The sequence below is a fragment of the Poeciliopsis prolifica genome, unplaced genomic scaffold (genome assembly GCF_027474105.1).
Source record: "Poeciliopsis prolifica strain line A6 unplaced genomic scaffold, Auburn_PproV2 SCAFFOLD089, whole genome shotgun sequence".
Classification (NCBI taxonomy): domain Eukaryota; kingdom Metazoa; phylum Chordata; class Actinopteri; order Cyprinodontiformes; family Poeciliidae; genus Poeciliopsis; species Poeciliopsis prolifica.
Window position 1 is genome coordinate 431,363 of NW_026562464.1, and position 17,629 is coordinate 448,991.

At 39.5% G+C, this 17,629-nt stretch overlaps 1 protein-coding gene across 5 annotated transcripts in view; it reads left to right on the top strand.

The window, feature by feature from the left end:
- Positions 1 to 767: 767 nt before the first annotated feature.
- cttnbp2 (cortactin binding protein 2) overlaps positions 768 to 17,629 on the top strand; it is an 86,670-nt gene continuing 69,808 nt past the window's right edge. For 4 of the 5 annotated variants that reach the window (XM_055022720.1, XM_055022721.1, XM_055022722.1 and 1 more), the window contains exons 1-2: positions 768 to 1,045; positions 9,477 to 9,584. In XM_055022720.1, coding sequence (XP_054878695.1) covers positions 965 to 1,045; positions 9,477 to 9,584 — 189 coding nt within the window. In that variant the 5' untranslated portion in view covers positions 768 to 964. The remainder of the gene's footprint in view (positions 1,046 to 9,476; positions 9,585 to 17,629) is intronic. The other variant, XM_055022724.1, reaches the window with a different exon arrangement.

Genomic DNA, 17,629 nt, shown 5'->3' on the forward strand with positions numbered 1-17,629 from the left:
ATTGTTTTAACAAATCAATAATGATCAACAAAATTTTTTTTTTTGACAAAAAGATAAAAAAACAACAACTTATAATCAAAGTAAACATTGATTTCTAAAGTTGTATATATAAAGAAACATTGAGACACTCAACAACTTTACTGCGTGTTAGTTTGTGTTTCTATGAATTATTTATTACCATACATATATATTTATCTATTTATCTAACTACACATATTTTGATGACTAGTTTTATACATATATATATATATATATATATAATATATATATATATATATATATATATATAATATATATATATATATATATATATCTGTTTATTTATGACCAGTGTTTCATGATTATTCCTGTTCATTTGGGTTTTAGTAGAAAAAAACCTTTCAATTGTTTCTTAGGAAACATGCTTTTCTGAATTTCTTACAATTAAAGGAATATTGTAATGACCTACCTATCATTTAGTGATCAAGAATTTCAGTTGCAGCTGTGAAGGAGCCAGCCAGCCCGCCAGGAGGCTGCTGTTTTTCAGTAGGTAGCTCACCAGGTCCCTGCATCTGCGCGCCTGTCGGCCCCGCCTCCCGGACTGCTGACCCCGCCTCCAGGACTGCTGGCCCCGCCTCCATGACTGCTGGCCCCGCCTCTAGGACTGCTGGTCCCGCCTCCAGGACTGCTGGCCCCGCCTCCAGGACTGCTGGCCTCGCCTTCAGGACTGCTGGCCCCGCCTTCAGGACTGCTGGCTCCGCCTTCAGGACTGCTGGCCCCGCCTCCTCACAGCTGCCGCGGCCCAAACACTCGGGTCATGTTCTCCTGAATGTTGGGAGAACTTTCGCTTTCTATTCAGTTGGTCAGATTCCCCCTCTTTTTTTCCTTTCAATGACCGTCCGGGACGTGGTCCGCCCTCAGCAGCGCAATAGTTAATGTGTGTGCCGGATGCACCCTCACTCCAGCAGACCGCTACAGTACGAAGATGGCGTCGGAGGGAGCCAGCGGAGAGCAGCCTCCTCCGGTACAAACACTGGTCGCTGCCGCGCCGGGAGGTTTCGACACGGTAAGACGCGTGTATGGAGGCAAGCTAACCATAGACGCTGCTTCTTATTTTTTGAATATTTATTTTAGTGTGGAGCCTGGCTGTCATGAGGAAAAGACGGAGAAACGCGCTGCGCATCTATTTGTCTAAAAGGCTGTGGAAGCAACAGCGGCGGGCAGCGCGAGGCGCTCGGCTGTTTCTGGAGAAAACACGAAGCTCGTCTCCGTTTGAGCCGCAATATGAGCCTCACTTGTCCTTGGCAGACCTCAGCAATGCCGTGTGTTGCCTTTGGTTGCAATAGTTCGTTGTTTTGTTCATCTTTCACGGCCTCTGTTGGCGACCATCGCGGGTTTTCCCGATGAAAGGAAAAGTGGCGCTGGTTGTACAGGTTGTGACTCGTTGTATAGTAGCTACATTAACCAGGGCAAACACTGGACTGCATTCTCACGACATTTGTTTTCTCTATTTGGTCCAAAAAACAGAACATTTTGGTTTGAACATTAATTTGATTTTCCTGTTTATTTGTTAGGCACATCAATGAAATTGTGTGAGTGTTTAGAGATGCCCAAATCAGATTCGTTTTTGATGTAATTTATTATCATCTTAAATTGATGGTTAGTTTATTTATAGGCTATAAAAAAAAATTTCCTTCTCACCCACCGCGGGTGGTTCTTATCCTCTGAACTCGGGTCCTCTACCAGAGGCCTGGGAGCTTGAGGGTCCTGCAGTATCTTGGCTGTGCCAAGGACTGCTGCACATTTCTGGACTGAGATGTCTGATGTTGTTCCTGGGATCTGTTGTAGCCATTGATCCAGTTTGGGGGTTACTGCCCCGAGGGCCCTGATGACCACAGGCACCACTGTGGTCTTCACCTTCCAGGCCCTCTCCAGTTCCTCCCTGAGGCCCTGGTATTTCTCCAGTTTCTTGTGCTCCATTGTCGTAGTGTAAGTCGTTATATCCCCAGAAGGGAATTCATGCAGTGCTCTCTTTGAGTGCTCTTTGGTTTTCTGAGTTTCCAGTTGGAAAAAGAACAAACCTTCTCCGGAAAGTCGGAATTCCGCCTGGGAAAGTCAGAGCTCACCTGGAGCAGCTTCAGGTTTCTGCTGCGTTTGATTCGCCTCAGACGTCTGAGCTGGCAGTGACGTCACGCTCCAGTTGAGAGCGTTCTGGTTGTAAGTCACAAGAGGGTAGGATTTGCTACTTTGCTAATTGCTACTTCTGATACAAGCTGTAACAGTTTCTGCATATCTTATCCGTTCAGACAAAAAAAAAAAAACCTTTCACACAAAAATGGGTATGTTAGAGCGCTGCTTTAATGAACAATAAACCGTCAGAAATCCTTTGCCAATAACTTCTACCAGCAGCTTTCACTTCTATATGTGGTGATCAACATATTGGAGACTGTTGTAATACGTGTATTATCCCTTCTGACGGCTTGTATTACAGTAAATCATAAGCTCTGTTTTTTACATTGTTGATTAAATGCATACATTTCATAGAAATATATTAATAGCTTGCAGTGCTGTTAGTAGTCAGTAAGTTAGCACCAAAACAATTAGCAAGATTAAACATAAACTCATCTGACATCTTTCCCATATTTCATTTTGGAAACAAGATATATGCTGTATGTTCCATCTACCATTTTTAATCTCCCAAGTGGAGTCTGGCTGCAGAAATGACAGTGGAGGATGTATTTTATGTCAACTGCATTTTTCCTAATTTCAAGCAGCCAAACAAGAAGAGCTTCTTGGTACAGGAATCATCTAACCAGCAAAGGAATATTTACTGCAAAACATTATACATACCTGTGAAAACATCTAAAGTAACATTAATATGGGGTTAAATTTTGTAGGAAAAGCCTGTTGTTGTGCTTCCACTTATTGAAAACAGTGAGGCTTCCTCCCCTCAGCAATGTCTACCATTTAAAAAGAGCTTCAGGGAAAGAAAACTGGCTGCATCTGATGCATAGCAGCCAAAGTAATGGCAATGCCATGACAGAATTTCAAATAGATCTGGGTAAAAATAACCTTAAGAAAACTGATTAAAGTTTTTTTTCAAGTTAACTTTTAATTCGGATGTAGTTTATTTGTATGATTTTTGTCATCCTCCTATTTAAAGGTGTTAACTTGTGTTGTGCATGATTACCATAAATAAGGTTGTTTATTAGACTTCTCTAAAAAGTAAGGGAGCAGTTTTCGAACTGACTGGACTGTCTAGATTTTATCATTAAAGGTCTTTTATGATAGGCTGGAAATTCCAGCCTATCATAAAATATCTTTATCATCATAGAGATATTTGGTTGATTCATTTTAAGAGGATATTTAAGGGAAGAAACAAGAAAAGAGTGAAGTCAGGGAGAAGTTATTTGGGAAATTGAAAGTTGTGTGAGTCCATACTGGGGCCAAACTCTGGCTCCGGCATGTACCGAGGTTCAACCCCATCGCAGTCCATCCTGAAATCTGTCCAGTCATTTGTTCGCCATTGTCTTTAGAAATTCAAGCTGATCAACATAATTTTTACAATTCCAGTAAAGCATAGACAAAATACACACAAAGTAGAATGTGCTGCTTTTTGTCCAGTTTTCAGAAACTTTACATTTTTAAGAAAACCTGGAGCTGTATTTTTTTCTTAAATTACACTTGTCAATAAAAAAATATGTGCACATAAGAAAAGCTTTCTTTTCTCTCTAAAGGGTTTGGTTTCATATGTTTGCTAGCACCTAGTTGTGATTTCTCAGCAGATTGCAGCTGTGCTCTGGCAGTGGCTCAGCTCCCACTCTGCAAACTGATCACCAACCAGACCAAGCAGGTTGCTGGTGATCAGTTTGCAGATCCCTCTTTTCTTGTTTCTCCCAGTCAGGAGCATCTTTGTTCGGGGACTGAAGAGTCTGTCGCTTCTTCAGCCATGAACGGCTAGATCAGTGCTGTCAGTGACTTCTTTGCCGCTTGGTTTCTTTTCGTAAGCGCTGGTTGGACTTTAGAGACGGAGTAGTGCCTCTCTGGAAGTTCCTCAGACGAGCTCGGAAGGTAGAAATGGGCTTTAATATAACCTTTCTGGTCCCAGAGGCTGGTTGGAGGGGCCAGGAGGGAGGGGAGTTGTGGGTTAGAATGGTGAGTTGAGAAGAGCATGGGGGTCAGTGCAGGAGAAGGGGGTGGAGGAGGACATGTCCACCAGACACCTTTCTAAATTGGTATAATTTCAGTGACTCAGCGGACATAGTTAGGAGTTCTGTGTCACCCAGCCGTCCACGCTAGCTTCTCTTCTAACACCCACTGAGCATGCTCACAAGAACCTGGAAGCCACTGCATGGAGGTGAACAGGTGTTCAGAGTTAGGGAGAAGGGTCATTTGCCTCTGGGATTTCTCCAGGTTTCAACCGACAAAAAGGGGGATTTCGCCTCAACAGCGTACAACCCCCACCTCCTCACTGTTTCAGCGGACTACCTCCACCCCCCCGCCACCACCACTACCACCACCAAGCACCATGCGTGCTGTAGTTAAATAAAGCTCTGTGTTCTTTGCTCACCCCTGTCAAACTGCCTCTTGTCAGCCTAAGGTGGGGGAAGTTTCCTGGCTGAGGACTCTGAAGTACCCATGCTGAAGGGTCAGAGGTCGCCTCTATTCGATTACAAAACCCTTTTTTTTGTTTGCATGGTAGTGTGTAGTCAATTGTGTTGAATTCTTTTTTCTCTCCTTGAGAGGCTTGGAGCTGGGGGTTTCAATCTGCAAAATGTTGAAATTCTAAAGGTCTGATTTTTGATCAGAGATAGACAGGTCAGAGTTTTGTTGCCAATTTTTGACCACCAATATTTAAAGTTTGGCTTTCTGATACATTTCTTTCTGAACTATACTGTCGAAAAACAAACAGTGGTACCACTTTACAATAATGCTCCACTTATAATAGTTAATAGATGGTTTGTTAATTAATCTGTAAACACTTTGACAATTATTAATGGGCTTCTCATGCATTAATTAAGAGTGAGAAAGGGACAAATCGGACTAGTTTCTTGCCATGTAGTGAACCAAATTTCTTCTGTGTAATTCAACCAGAGCTGCAAAATTAAACATTTCAGACTAAGTCGCTGCCTTGTAGTAGGTAGCTTCACAACTATAGTATAAAGCTCCCTTTAATAGTTGTGAAAGTTTATATTGGAATGATATAGTGCTGTATTTTATGCTTTAGAATTATGGTTACAAATGCTAATTGTACTTGCATGACAATAATTCAGTCTGAAATGTTTGATTTAGAAACTACATGAAATATGGAAACAGCCTTGACTCACGAATTGGTAAGAAGCTGAACGGTTTTGTCTCTCTCCTGTCCTTATTAATACACAATAAACACTTATTAATCATTTAGTTTATTATGATGTATGAAGCATCTCAGCATTTTGCGCGTAGGGGAGCAGTTGCTGTAAAACAGACTTTTACTGTTATTTCAAAACAAAGACATGTTTGTCTGTGTACAGTTCAACAATAAGCAACCAGTCTGCAGAGATTCACAACATTATAAATTTGCAACTCCTTTAGGAGACATTGAAAATATTGGATGTTAGAACGCTAACAAAATGGATCTTTTTTTCTAGTAATTGTTGAAAGTGATGAGTTGAACAATTTTGATGATCTAATTTTAATTCAACAATGAACTATAAGAAGCTCATAGAAGAATACAAATGTTCTGTCTTTTCTTTGACAGAGGTAGTAGCTGTTAATCCAACCGAAAATGAACATGTTGCAAGAATACCACCATCTGATCACCGTCCATAACTATGCACTGCAACAATGTAACAGCTATTAAAATATTATGGGGGAATATAAATGATAAATATTAATAGCCTAGAGAAGTACAAACTGCCTTAATTGGTATATTTATTTGGTAAACTGTCATGTTTCCTGGACAGTCTGTTATAATGTACATTGTTTTCCTTTTACATTAGTTTGTGGAAGACTTGCATTTCCATTGCCAGCAGGATATAAGAAAGGATTTTGCACACCATAAGAATGTTCTTTCCCTTGTGGTATGGATGACTCAAGCTTACTAAAGAGAACCGTGGCTAGCAGCCAACCTTTAAACATTTGTCTTGCTACCAGCACCTTGGTGCATGGCTCATGGTACAAAGTGTGGTCTGCTCATCTGTCCATTGTGGAGAAATGTCAGATAGAAGGAGCACTTTGCACTTTACCGCTTAGTTCAACCACTATCTGATGTTGCTGAGGGTTGGATGTCATGAAAGCTCTAGGAGAAGTCCCGAGAGGCAAAAGCGATTCCTGGAAAAAGCAGGGGTTTAGGAATTGGATAATGAGATCACTTTGGATAATTTAGTTTTGTGGTGTCGCTTCTTCCTTTCTTACATCTTTCAACAGTGTAAAGAGCTGGTATTGTGTCAACAATAATGGAATACAAACTATGCCAACCGATAACACTTATTTACTACCTCTGCTGCATCAGAGTGCAGCAGAGGTCCGTCACTCTGCTGCACTCTAATGTAAGAGATGTTATTGGCTCAAATCTTGATGGAAGATAGTAAATCTGGTTTCAGTGACTCGTCAACCTTTAGAGGTAGCAGGTACCAATCTGCCCGTTGTGCAAGACTGTGGCGTTCCTCCGTGTGATTACATTCAGCTGATTTATGAAAGCTTTATTGGACAAGTGACATTACCCAATATGAGGGCGTCTTGCTCATAAAAACATTGACATATGCAAAGTAAAGAACCTAAAATCAAACACACAGCATTCAACATGCAGGACAACTAAATAAGTTTCATCACCCATAGGTCTCTAGCCCAGTGTTTTTCTAGTGTCTATCCCTCGCTTAGCTTTTGGTTTCAGTGATTACAACACCTTTCAGGGTTTCTTTGAGAAACAATTTTGACACTCTGCTCAGGAATGTCACCTGACTGGACCATGTTGTGTGGTTCCGGGGTGTAACCAGGCACTGTGATATTTGGGGAAAGAAAAAAAAACTTTTAATAAATTTAATACCTTACCATAAAAATGACCAAGGTTCTGTCACATACTTACGGACTCATCACATAAATGCATTTTGTCTGACTATTGGCCCACAGCTTCCTGTAAGGACATTACTGAAGTATTACTTTCATAATGCAGAGATTCTCCTAAAATGACTGTTTGTTTGATTTGAAGGATTACAGCCTTTGACATTAAAGTTTTGGTCTATCATAATGTATGTTATGTTAACCACAAATACAATGTTTCTCTGTATTTAGACATAAATTTGTTATAAATTTATAAGGCGATCTAACTGCTTTCATTTGATCCCAAAAACAATAACATCTCTTATAGTTCTCTCGAAGTCTGTTTCCTATTGTTGATAATACTATGTAAGGTGCTTATTACTATGGTTACAATAATGTAGGACTTTGTGACATGGGACAAGATCATGAGTAACTCAATAAAATAAACTGTAACATTTAAATGTAGATTTTAACTAAATGTGCTCATTACACAGAAAACGAAACCCATTTTAGTTTTGCTCTTTGCAGACCAATGCTGGGACTATAACACACTGATATTAGCTTGGTAGTTAGTTAAGCTGTTGGCTAATGCATCAAAGTTTCCAACCAACATTAATAAGGTTCAGATTTGTCTTTTTGGTGATTGTGGAAAAGTGTGCAGCCTTCTTTCCACTACACTATATTGCAGATGGCTCCTCGCTCTAATCTGACACTGGAGCTAATTCAAATGACTTAACTTCACAGCATGTCAGAAGGTTCTACTAGCCTTATAATCTCTCATTTATTTGAGTCAGGTGTGTTGAACTATTTAACAGCTAAAACATGCAGGACAGGGTCGTCCCTCCAGTTATAGTATGAACCCCTAGCACCGTTGGCAAAAGAAAGAATTTCCCCATTAAGATAGCTTTTCATTAATACCAACTTGAGTCACTGAAGATTAATTATTTGCTGATAAGTCCCAATCCAATATTTCAGTAAAAGAGACATAATACTTAGGAGCTTTAAGCTGCAGTGAGATAAACTGTTAATTTTGCCTGACAGAATATCAAGATATAATAATATAACTTGCAATAATAATCCTAAATAGAGTTAATGTCTTTCTATTTTGGGATCTTGCAAACATAAAACCTAGATAATCAACTACCTAGGTTTATAAAGGTGCAGCATTGAAAGAGTTGCATCATCAGTGAAGGAGCATGTATTCTATGTTGTGTTGAGCAACAACCATCACTAAATATATTACTGACAATATTCTGAGTTTATAGTGTAGTGTCTTTGTGCTTGTCACTCACATGTTCTACTTATGAATGTGTTGGATTCTCTTGGGTACTCTGGTGTTTTCCCACAGTCCAAAATCATAATTATTAGGTATTTTGTCTCTTTGAATGTTGGATGTGAGATCATGATGTCTGTCCTGTGTGATGTATTGTCCATCTGTCCTGTGTACAGCACCTTTCGCCTGATGATCACTGCAGATTGACAAGACCAAACGGATATGGGCATTGGGTCAATGGATGAACACTGGACGGTTTTCCTAAAACCAAAATTTCAAATTTTTATAGTGATGAAAATGCTCAGTTTCAAATTTGATTCCAGGGATCTTTTCTTAAGGCCCAGGATTCTGCAAACCAGCAGACTGGATAACACCTAGAAGTGTTAATATCCTTTACGGAAGAATGAACCCTGGATCCATTGAGCTGTTCTTTGGGAGGCAGGCTGTTTTTTGCAGCATTAATTTGTTATTTGTAGTTCTTTATCAGTGCAATGGGAAACGAATCTGGCCAGGGGGACTTGCATCTAAACCACCGACGTTAGCATATGTCATCTGGCATAATCCCTCTATATCAGAGCTTCGGTCTTTAAGATCCTTTGTCATAGAACAGTTTGAAATCTTTATCTGTTAGCACCAGATATCTCTAACCAACACTTTTACTTTTGCTTTTTGACTGAAGAGCATTGCAAAGGAGTGGCAGCATTTTTAAATAAGCTGTCTCAATTTACAGACATAATTGGTCAGATGAACTTCTGCAAAGGAGAAAAGGAGCTAAGTGTGCATTTGTGTACTTCTTTAGTTGCGTTCCATCTTGGGCAAGTAAACTCAAAACATGGATTATTTTGACAACCCTAGTATTGGTGTTACTGCAATGGTTTTAATACAAAGCAGTTTGTGGTTTACTATCTGTGTAGTTATGACTATTAATAATTTGCGTCATAGCGTGTGCAGCTCATGATGATGGTCCACTGAAAGCAATTGTTTTCCAATAGCTGTTTTCTGTGAACAAGCATTATTTCAACTGCTCTCGATATAGCTCTACCCCACTTTAACAGCTTGGCCTTTATTTTTTTTTACAACTTTATGAATCATGTGCATTTTTTTTAAACTTTTGGTTTGATATGTAACCTCTTCTTTTGCTCAGCTACATTAACTGTAATAATCTCTTTAACTAAAGGTGTGTTTTTTCTGGCTTGTCTTGCAGAAATGTGAGTTCAATATGGATAACTTGAGCAAGCCAGAGCTTCTCACACTCCTCAGTATCATGGAAGGGGAGCTCGAAGCCCGAGACCTGGTTATTGAAGCACTGAGGGTGAGTCCCAGTGATAGAAACTGCAACAGAACAAAAGTGTTATAACTGTGGAGATTGCATGATTAGATATATAACCCTCGAAATGTGTTTGTATCAATTATCATGAAGAGACTTGAAAGGTTGGTAGCTCTACCTCTGACACAGAATGCTTGTAAAACAAAAAGAATTCTTGCAGCTTTTTCACTCTCTGAAAACTACTTGGAAAGAAGAGTTCTCTAACTGGAGATTTTGTAGATGGCTCTAACCAATTTTAATTTCTTTTTAAACAATGCTTAGCCTGGTGGTGTATTATCAGCCTGGTGGCCTGGCAGGCTGATAATACACTGAAGGAATTTCTGTAAAACAGCCTAAAGTGTCAGAAGTAGAAAAAGGCTAAATTCCTACAGATTTGGTGTCTGAAAATAAACTAAAAATAATGACATCACAGTTTTACTTGTCAAGGTAAATTATAGCACACTAGAATCCTTATTTACATGTTTATGGGGGCCAAAAAATAAAATGTCAACTGTACTACAACATATACTGTAAATATGTCAAGATCATCTCAATATAAATAGAATTGGTGTTACCCTAACATTTAGGAGTAAAACAACTCTAATTTACCAGAATATATTGTTAAATTATTCAGGTTGTAGCTATGTACTGTAGGTACATAGCAGTTGTTCTATCATGATCAATCAGTCATTTTTATATCCAGGCTGGAGGTGTCACACCAAAAGGGTGGAGAGAGAAATCAGTGTTAAATTTTTGAGCAGTTAATATTTTAAAACTAATACTAAAATGATTACAATTGGCATTTAGCACTTGGCATTAGTGATGATTGTGATTAGCATGGTTAGCATTACTGAGAGCAGCCTCTTCATGCATTATCTGAAGAGTACCAACCTGTTTTGGCTGAATGTTTTGTTCTCCAGAACTTCATTTCCCAGAATCTCTCCCATTGCCTAGGCTGCTGTGTGTGTGTGTGTGCGTGCGTGCGTGTGTGTGTGTGTGTGTGTGTGCGTGTGTGTGTGTGCGCGTGTTGTGGGGTCATGCAGGGACAATGCAAAGCAAATGTAATATATTTTCCCCAACAGGAATAAAGTTTCTGTTTCTGCTGCTGACAGTCCTGGAGGGCTGTTAGTACAAGTTGATCTGAGACTGTAGCTGTTAAACAGACCAGAGGAGAGAAGGTCAAAGGTTATGAAGTTATGAAATTAGCACATTTTCTACCATTTTACTGATTAAGCCCTAATAATATCTATTTAACCTCTAGAACAACTTGGCTGCAGATTGATTTATAGATCATAAAAGCTCAAAGGGGTTAACTCTATATACTCTGAGATCTAGAATGATAAGACTGCTGCTGGTAGGGGGGCAGACATTCAGGGGCCTCCAGACATTCAGGGCAGGGGCCCCAGACATTCATGAAATGGTTTAATTGTAACAGACCATAGATCTAAACCTGTAGCATCATTGATAGAGAATGACAATGTTATTAAATTTTATTTAATGGAGTCAACTGAGAAAAAAAAGTACATTTAGGATTTAATTAAGAAGTTTACTTTGAAAAAGTTTAAAGAATCATCTTGATAGTTTGATTGTTGTGTTACCATGGCTACAATATGGCGTAATTTTTGTGTTTGAATTGGGTTTGTTCACAAATACATCACAGCAAACAATGAATAATCAGTGATTGTTTTTAAACTGGGCCAATAAACCTGGTCTTCTCACAGATTCACCTTTTCAATATTTAAACATGTTAGTGATGCTGAAGTTCTTAGTAGGACAGGAGGGTTCTGTCTCAGGCCCCATATTTACCTTGGACCGGCCCTGCATGAAGAGCCGCTGCCATGTGCATCTCTGGAATCTACCTGGAATCCCCCATGTCAGTCCACGGATACTTTGTGGACTTTTTGATTCATTTAATTGTGGCATGTTTGGCTTTATGCTGTAGTTCTAATAATTGCTCCAGTATTTTCCCTGATGTTTATTTTATAAACTAAATGCTGTGGACCGAATCTTCCTTTAACACTTGAGGTTCTGCAGTAACTTCTATTGACAGCTCACCTCCAGCCCAGATCCAGTCAGCAGCAGTTTTAACCCGCCTGGTAGAAACGTGAAGGAGAAGCAGAGTAAGCACATCGGTGGTACCGGGTGGTACAGGGGGGGGTTCAGGTGCCTTGCGACTCGCAGTGACAGTTGATACCGTGTCTTAATCAGGATGTCTGATATAAATCAGAGGTTCTTTCTGTCTGTCGGTGGGACCGACTCACACTGCCTGTAGAACCGGGCTTTTGGCAGAATGATTAAGTTAAAAGTCAGAAGTTTCTCTGTTGCTGAAGCATTTCTGTGTTTAGGGGCGAGGCAGGTTTTTTCTACCTGCTGCAGGACAATTATGAAAATATAAATAGAAACAGTTTTTCGAACATCAGATCAACATTTTTATTGACAAACCAATGTATAAAAAATATTCTTGTTAGAGGCTCAGATCCTCCCTCCTCCTCCTCACCATGGAGCCATTGTCTGAACAACATGGAGACAGAAACTGAGTCATTATTAGACTGAAGACAGCCAGACTAGTTTATTTAGCTAAATTATTAAATTTAGCTAAATATTATTGCTGAGGGGCTCAAGCAGGCGTCCTGACATACAGTTTAAAAAAAAACAAAAAAAAACTCAAAAACGGCACTATGGGCATCAAAGGTAAAAGGAACAGGGGCTCAAGCCCCCTCCATCCCACCTCTCTGCACATGCCTGATTATGGTCTAAAAAAGTTATTTAATGCGAGTCTTTGTGAAAGTCTGCAATTGGAACAGTTCTTAATGTGCAAACTTTAAGTGGATTTAAATGAGGCACACAGCAGAGTATCTGTTGCTTTTAAACCTAAAACAGGTTAATGATCCACAGTCCTGGGTAGGTCTTATTGTTTTCATTTTGTTACTTGTACTTGCATTAAAGTATTCTAACTTTGCTTTTAATACTTTCTCTCGTGTGTTGCTGTATTCTCCAAATAATTCCTTGAAGATTAGTTGTTCTTTGGTAGATTGTGATTTGGTAGTGTGTGATGTGACTCTGGTGCCTGGGGTGAAAAAAGCAGCAAGGAGAAAAACTGCCACAGAGAACTGCTCTGGTCCCTGGAAAAGTGTGTCTTAAATGTGATATTCCCAGATTGACTTTTACAAATTCAGCCTGTTTCTGTGATTCGCTGAACTCTTCAATTAGATAAAACAGACAAACTGCTGTAATACAGAGAGTTTCCTGTCATCTAATTTAAGTCTCAGCCTGAATAATCAACCTACATGTGTATATATGTTGTTTTGAGCAGCTTACTGATACTGTCATTAGGTAAGTCTTCTCTCTATGTATTTGCACATCGAAAAGTGTTATTGTTGTGCTCATCTATGTTTAATGTTTAATTTTGCAGCTCTGGTTGAATTACACAGAAGAAATTTGGTTCACTACATGGCAAGAAACTAGTCCGATTTGTCCCTTTCTCACTCTTAATTAATGCATGAGAAGCCCATTAATAATTGTCAAAGTGTTTACAGATTAATTAACAAACCATCTATTAACTATTATAAGTGGAGCATTATTGTAAAGTGGTACCACTGTTTATGTTTTTCGACAGTATAGTTCAGAAAGAAATGTATCAGAAAGCCAAACCTTTAATATCGGTGGTCAAAAATTGGCAACAAAACTCTGACCTGTCTATCTCTGATCAAAAATCTAAATCAGTTTCAAACATAAAATCTGGTAATCCGCCAATGTCTCAGAGCATCTCTGTCTGTCACTGCCCATCTGTTCTGCATAGTTCTGAACAGATGATTGAATATCTTGTTGCGGTAAATTGTAATGACCAAAAGTAATGAAACACTTTAAGATTCCTATTTCTGTATAGTTAAAATGACAGCGACGAGTGTGAAGAGAACCTGCCAAAAATAACTAAAGACTGCTTAAATAGTGGTGCACTGATTACAGTTTTGTCCAATACCAATATTTTTGCCTAAACATAGACACGCTGCTCACTGATGTCACATGTGCAAAATCCTGTGTATTAATTGTCAACACTACAACTACAAGAAAACAAGGTCTACAAATTCGCACTATGCAGATGTGCTGCAGAATGTTTTCTTTTGGTTCAGTCAGAAAAAGAACAGGTGACCCACACACCTTCTCTCTGACAGACCATCAGTAGAGCTAGTGTTTAAATGAACTAATCTACCACTATGGTCATAAAACATAATAGAAAGGACTGCTTGTTCCGTTCTTTGTGCATGATATGTTGCTGTTTCTTTTTTGTTTTGAATCCTGATATATTATTGGACTTATCAGTCGGTTGCTGTGTAGCCGGCACAGGGAGGAAAAAGGCAAAAATGGGAAAAACGGCAAGTTAAAGAATTGTCTTTTTGTGCTCAAGCATTGTGCACATGTGCAAAATTTCTGGATGAAAACAATGACCATGCAACATCGTGATTAAGTTGCAATGTTAGGGTGACTTTTGCTAGCTTGCAACACAATAACATGTAGCATAGTGTTACATGTTATTGTAACACTACAATAACAGTGTCTATCATTCAGGCCTCTCTCTTGCAGAGCAAAAGGTAACAATGGCTAATTTGTGGAAGTGTGAAAGGTTTAGCTTACATGTAAGAATCAGCCACTCACTGATCTCCGTAAATGAATGAAATTGGGACTAATGTATCACTCCTTTGCTTAAGTGTTTGTGCTAAAAAAGAGATTAATTGCCTGAAGCTGTTGCCAACAAAGCATTATGTTTCAAAATCTGTTCCAGAGTCTAAAACTTCACTGTCTTCATTGACTTCACCAGTGGGGAGATGAGGGCAGCAGGACATTTAATGGATGATGTATTGATTTGTGGTTACTAAATACTGAACTTGGGTTTTGTTGTTCTCCAGAAGACTGAGAAAGAGTTTAGTTATTTCTGAACAATCCCTTGCAAGACCTTCTCTCTCTGCTCTCCCGGATTTAGGTCATGTCAATTTGTCAGTGCTCCACTTCAGGCTTGTCCTCCAAAGCTTTTTTTGTGTGGAACACAAATAATTTCTGAAGAAAAAAATACTATAAACACTTGTAAAAAATGAAGGTGTATCGTGACTCGGTGGGCAGGCTACATGCCTAATAGGTAATGGATCATTTATTGTAGAATGGCCCCAAACCCTTGCAGGACTGAGTGGTCTGAATGAGCAGAACTGACAGGAATGGTCAGATCTCCTCATACTGAGCTTATTTCCTTCCACAGCCTCACTGATATTGAACTGGACCTCTTGCCTCCCCACACAGTGACATCTGGGTGGAATAGTTTGAATTTTCTTTCCTCTGACAGTTTTTCTGGAGCTGCCATGTTTTTTTTTTTCACTCAGACAATCTGACATCTTTTCCACTCTATGTTTGTTTTGGTTGCTCCTCTTTCACCAGCCATTCTCATATAATTTCTGCGGACACTAAAGTTCTTCCTTGTCTTTTTTTTGGGAAATGGACAGGATCTGTCTCTCTCTGCAAGTCCCGCACAATGAATGTATTTATTGTGTCACAAACGAGTCTATCTGATGTCAGATGAAAGACATGACAAAAAACAAAACAAAAAGCAGAGGAATATCTTTCATTTAAAAAGTAAGCGCTTTAAAGAAGTTTGAATCCTGAGCTGTCAGTTCCAGTTTAGCCGACGGGCTGCCGAGACAAAAAGGAAGATGGCAGAAATGGAAGGTTGATGTTTCAGACAAAGCAGTGCATTGTGACAGAGGGAATTATCCCCTTCATGCTTCAGCTTTCTCCCAACACTCCTTGATAGTCAGAAGAAAAGTATCATCTGGCCACCAGCTGCTAGGCTATCAGTGCTATTGAATATACTTTTATGGGTAGCTAATGTAACCGCAGAAACAGCCAAACAGCCTTATTGTTCAGCATATCTAAAGCGTGTCATACATCCATGGTTGAAGAATGGTGACCTATGCTCAACCTCAACAGTCTGGCAGTGCTATTACATGTTCTATTTCATTTTTCTCCTATTCTCACAGCTTAGCACTCATGGCAGGTTCACAACAATTCCTCGTGGTGCCAGGGTGTTTTTAAAAAACTCTTTTGCTGTGGAGCAATTAGCATGTGGTCAAATGGGGCTGAGATACCGTATCAGGTTTTGTCCTAAAGATGAAAGAAGGAAGGCTGTAAGGAGATCAGCCAAAAAAGACCATCACATGGTAACCATGACGGGCCTCTACAAGTCCTCCATTCTTCTGTGCCAAGATATTTTAAGGCTGTGAGAATGAAAAGCACATTTTTGTTGTGATTGCAAGCTAACAAGTTAGCTCTGAAAATAATGAGTATTTTCAGAGATAATAAGGCTGCTTTTACATTACTATCAATATTTTTTAATTTTTGGCAGATTAGCCATTTGTGTCACAGAGGACGAATACATGAGCCCAAGTCCAAGGTTAGATCTAACGCAGGTGGATAGTGGTGCCTTTCTGCTGCCCAAAATTAACCATTTGCACAAATTTTAAACCTCCAAATCTGAGAAACTGATTCAAAGCCTTTTAATGTATTTGACATTTCAGTTTATATTTCCATTGTGGTAAGAAGTAAAGATATATGCAGCAGAGATAATGAACCATTAGGTATGAAAGTATTGGTGGATGAGGTGACAATAAATACTTTTGACCTTTTCATCGGTGCTGGAGGTGACAAAACTGAGATGAAAGGAAACTAATTTTAGCTAAATCCTGGATGATGGGCTAATAAGTAGATATAAACCAAGATGTTGTGATATTACAACTCTACAATATTTCCCTTTGAAGTGAATCAGTTTGGTGAAGCACTATTCAGTCGCTGTCAGCATGTGACTGGTGGAGGTAATGGAAGAGACTTGGTGGGCTCTAAATATGATCCTTTGAATTTGACACATAGTTGTCACTATGTTTAAGACTCTAATTTTGAGTCTCTAAAGGAAATACTAATTTGCATTGTTGTGTTGATGAAGACAACTAATAAATACTTGGTGGAAAAAAGAAACAGTTTTTATTCTCTTTCTGTAGACAGAAACAGACTTCTAGAATGGTTACTTATGTTCTCTAGATTCTTCTCTACTTTTATGTCTTTTCCCTACCTATCTTTCCTTCTTTTCTCTGTTCTTTTCCATCTCCATATCCATTACATTTGAAATGAACCGAAAGCAATTTCCATTGACGTTTATATATATTTCAAGTAGAGCATCGTAGCGAAAGCCATATTGCTCCACTTGTGAAAGTAAATCTCTTGGGTCTCACCAACAATTTTGAGTGCCTTGCTGCCAAAGAAGACAAAAAATAGTGAAAAGAGCAAAGGAACAGTGACAGATCAACATTTGTTTCCTCTGTGTGTTTGATATTTTTCTCTGGAAAGTAACCTTCCATCTTTACCTTAATATGCATTTAATACTGCAGCACACTTTGTGTGGTCACCAGCTAAACTTGGCTGCGATGGATTTGTCTTGGAGGGAGGACAGGTCACTGATATGGGAGAGTATAAAAAGTGAGAGATATTCTGCAAAGGTGTGAAAGTGATGTTTCACAGAATCTTCTGTATTTCCTCACGTTTAAAACCACACAGGGCAGCACAGTTACGTTTTACTGGTAGCACTGTTGCCTTGCAGCAAGGTCGGTCCTGGGTTCGATTCCCAGCCCGGGGCATGTTCTCCCTGTGCATGCATGGGTTCTCTCTGGGTACTCCGGCTTCCACCCACAGTCCAAAAACATGATTGTTGGTTATTTGGTCTCTCTAAATCAGGGGTGCTCAATACGTCGATCGTGATCTACCTGTCGATCGCGATCTACCGGTCGATCGCGATCCACCGGTCGATCGCGATCTACCGGTCGATCGCGATCCACCGGTCGATCGCGATCTACCGGTCGATCGAGGTTTTGAGTCGATCTTGGCAGCAGGTGACAAACTGAAGGCCTCCAGGACGCTGAGAGCAGCACTTCCTCTTCTGACAGACTTTTCAAAATATTTACTAAGATCCAAAACGTTTATAGCTTCATTAAATAATAATAAAGCCTGAAACCTGATAT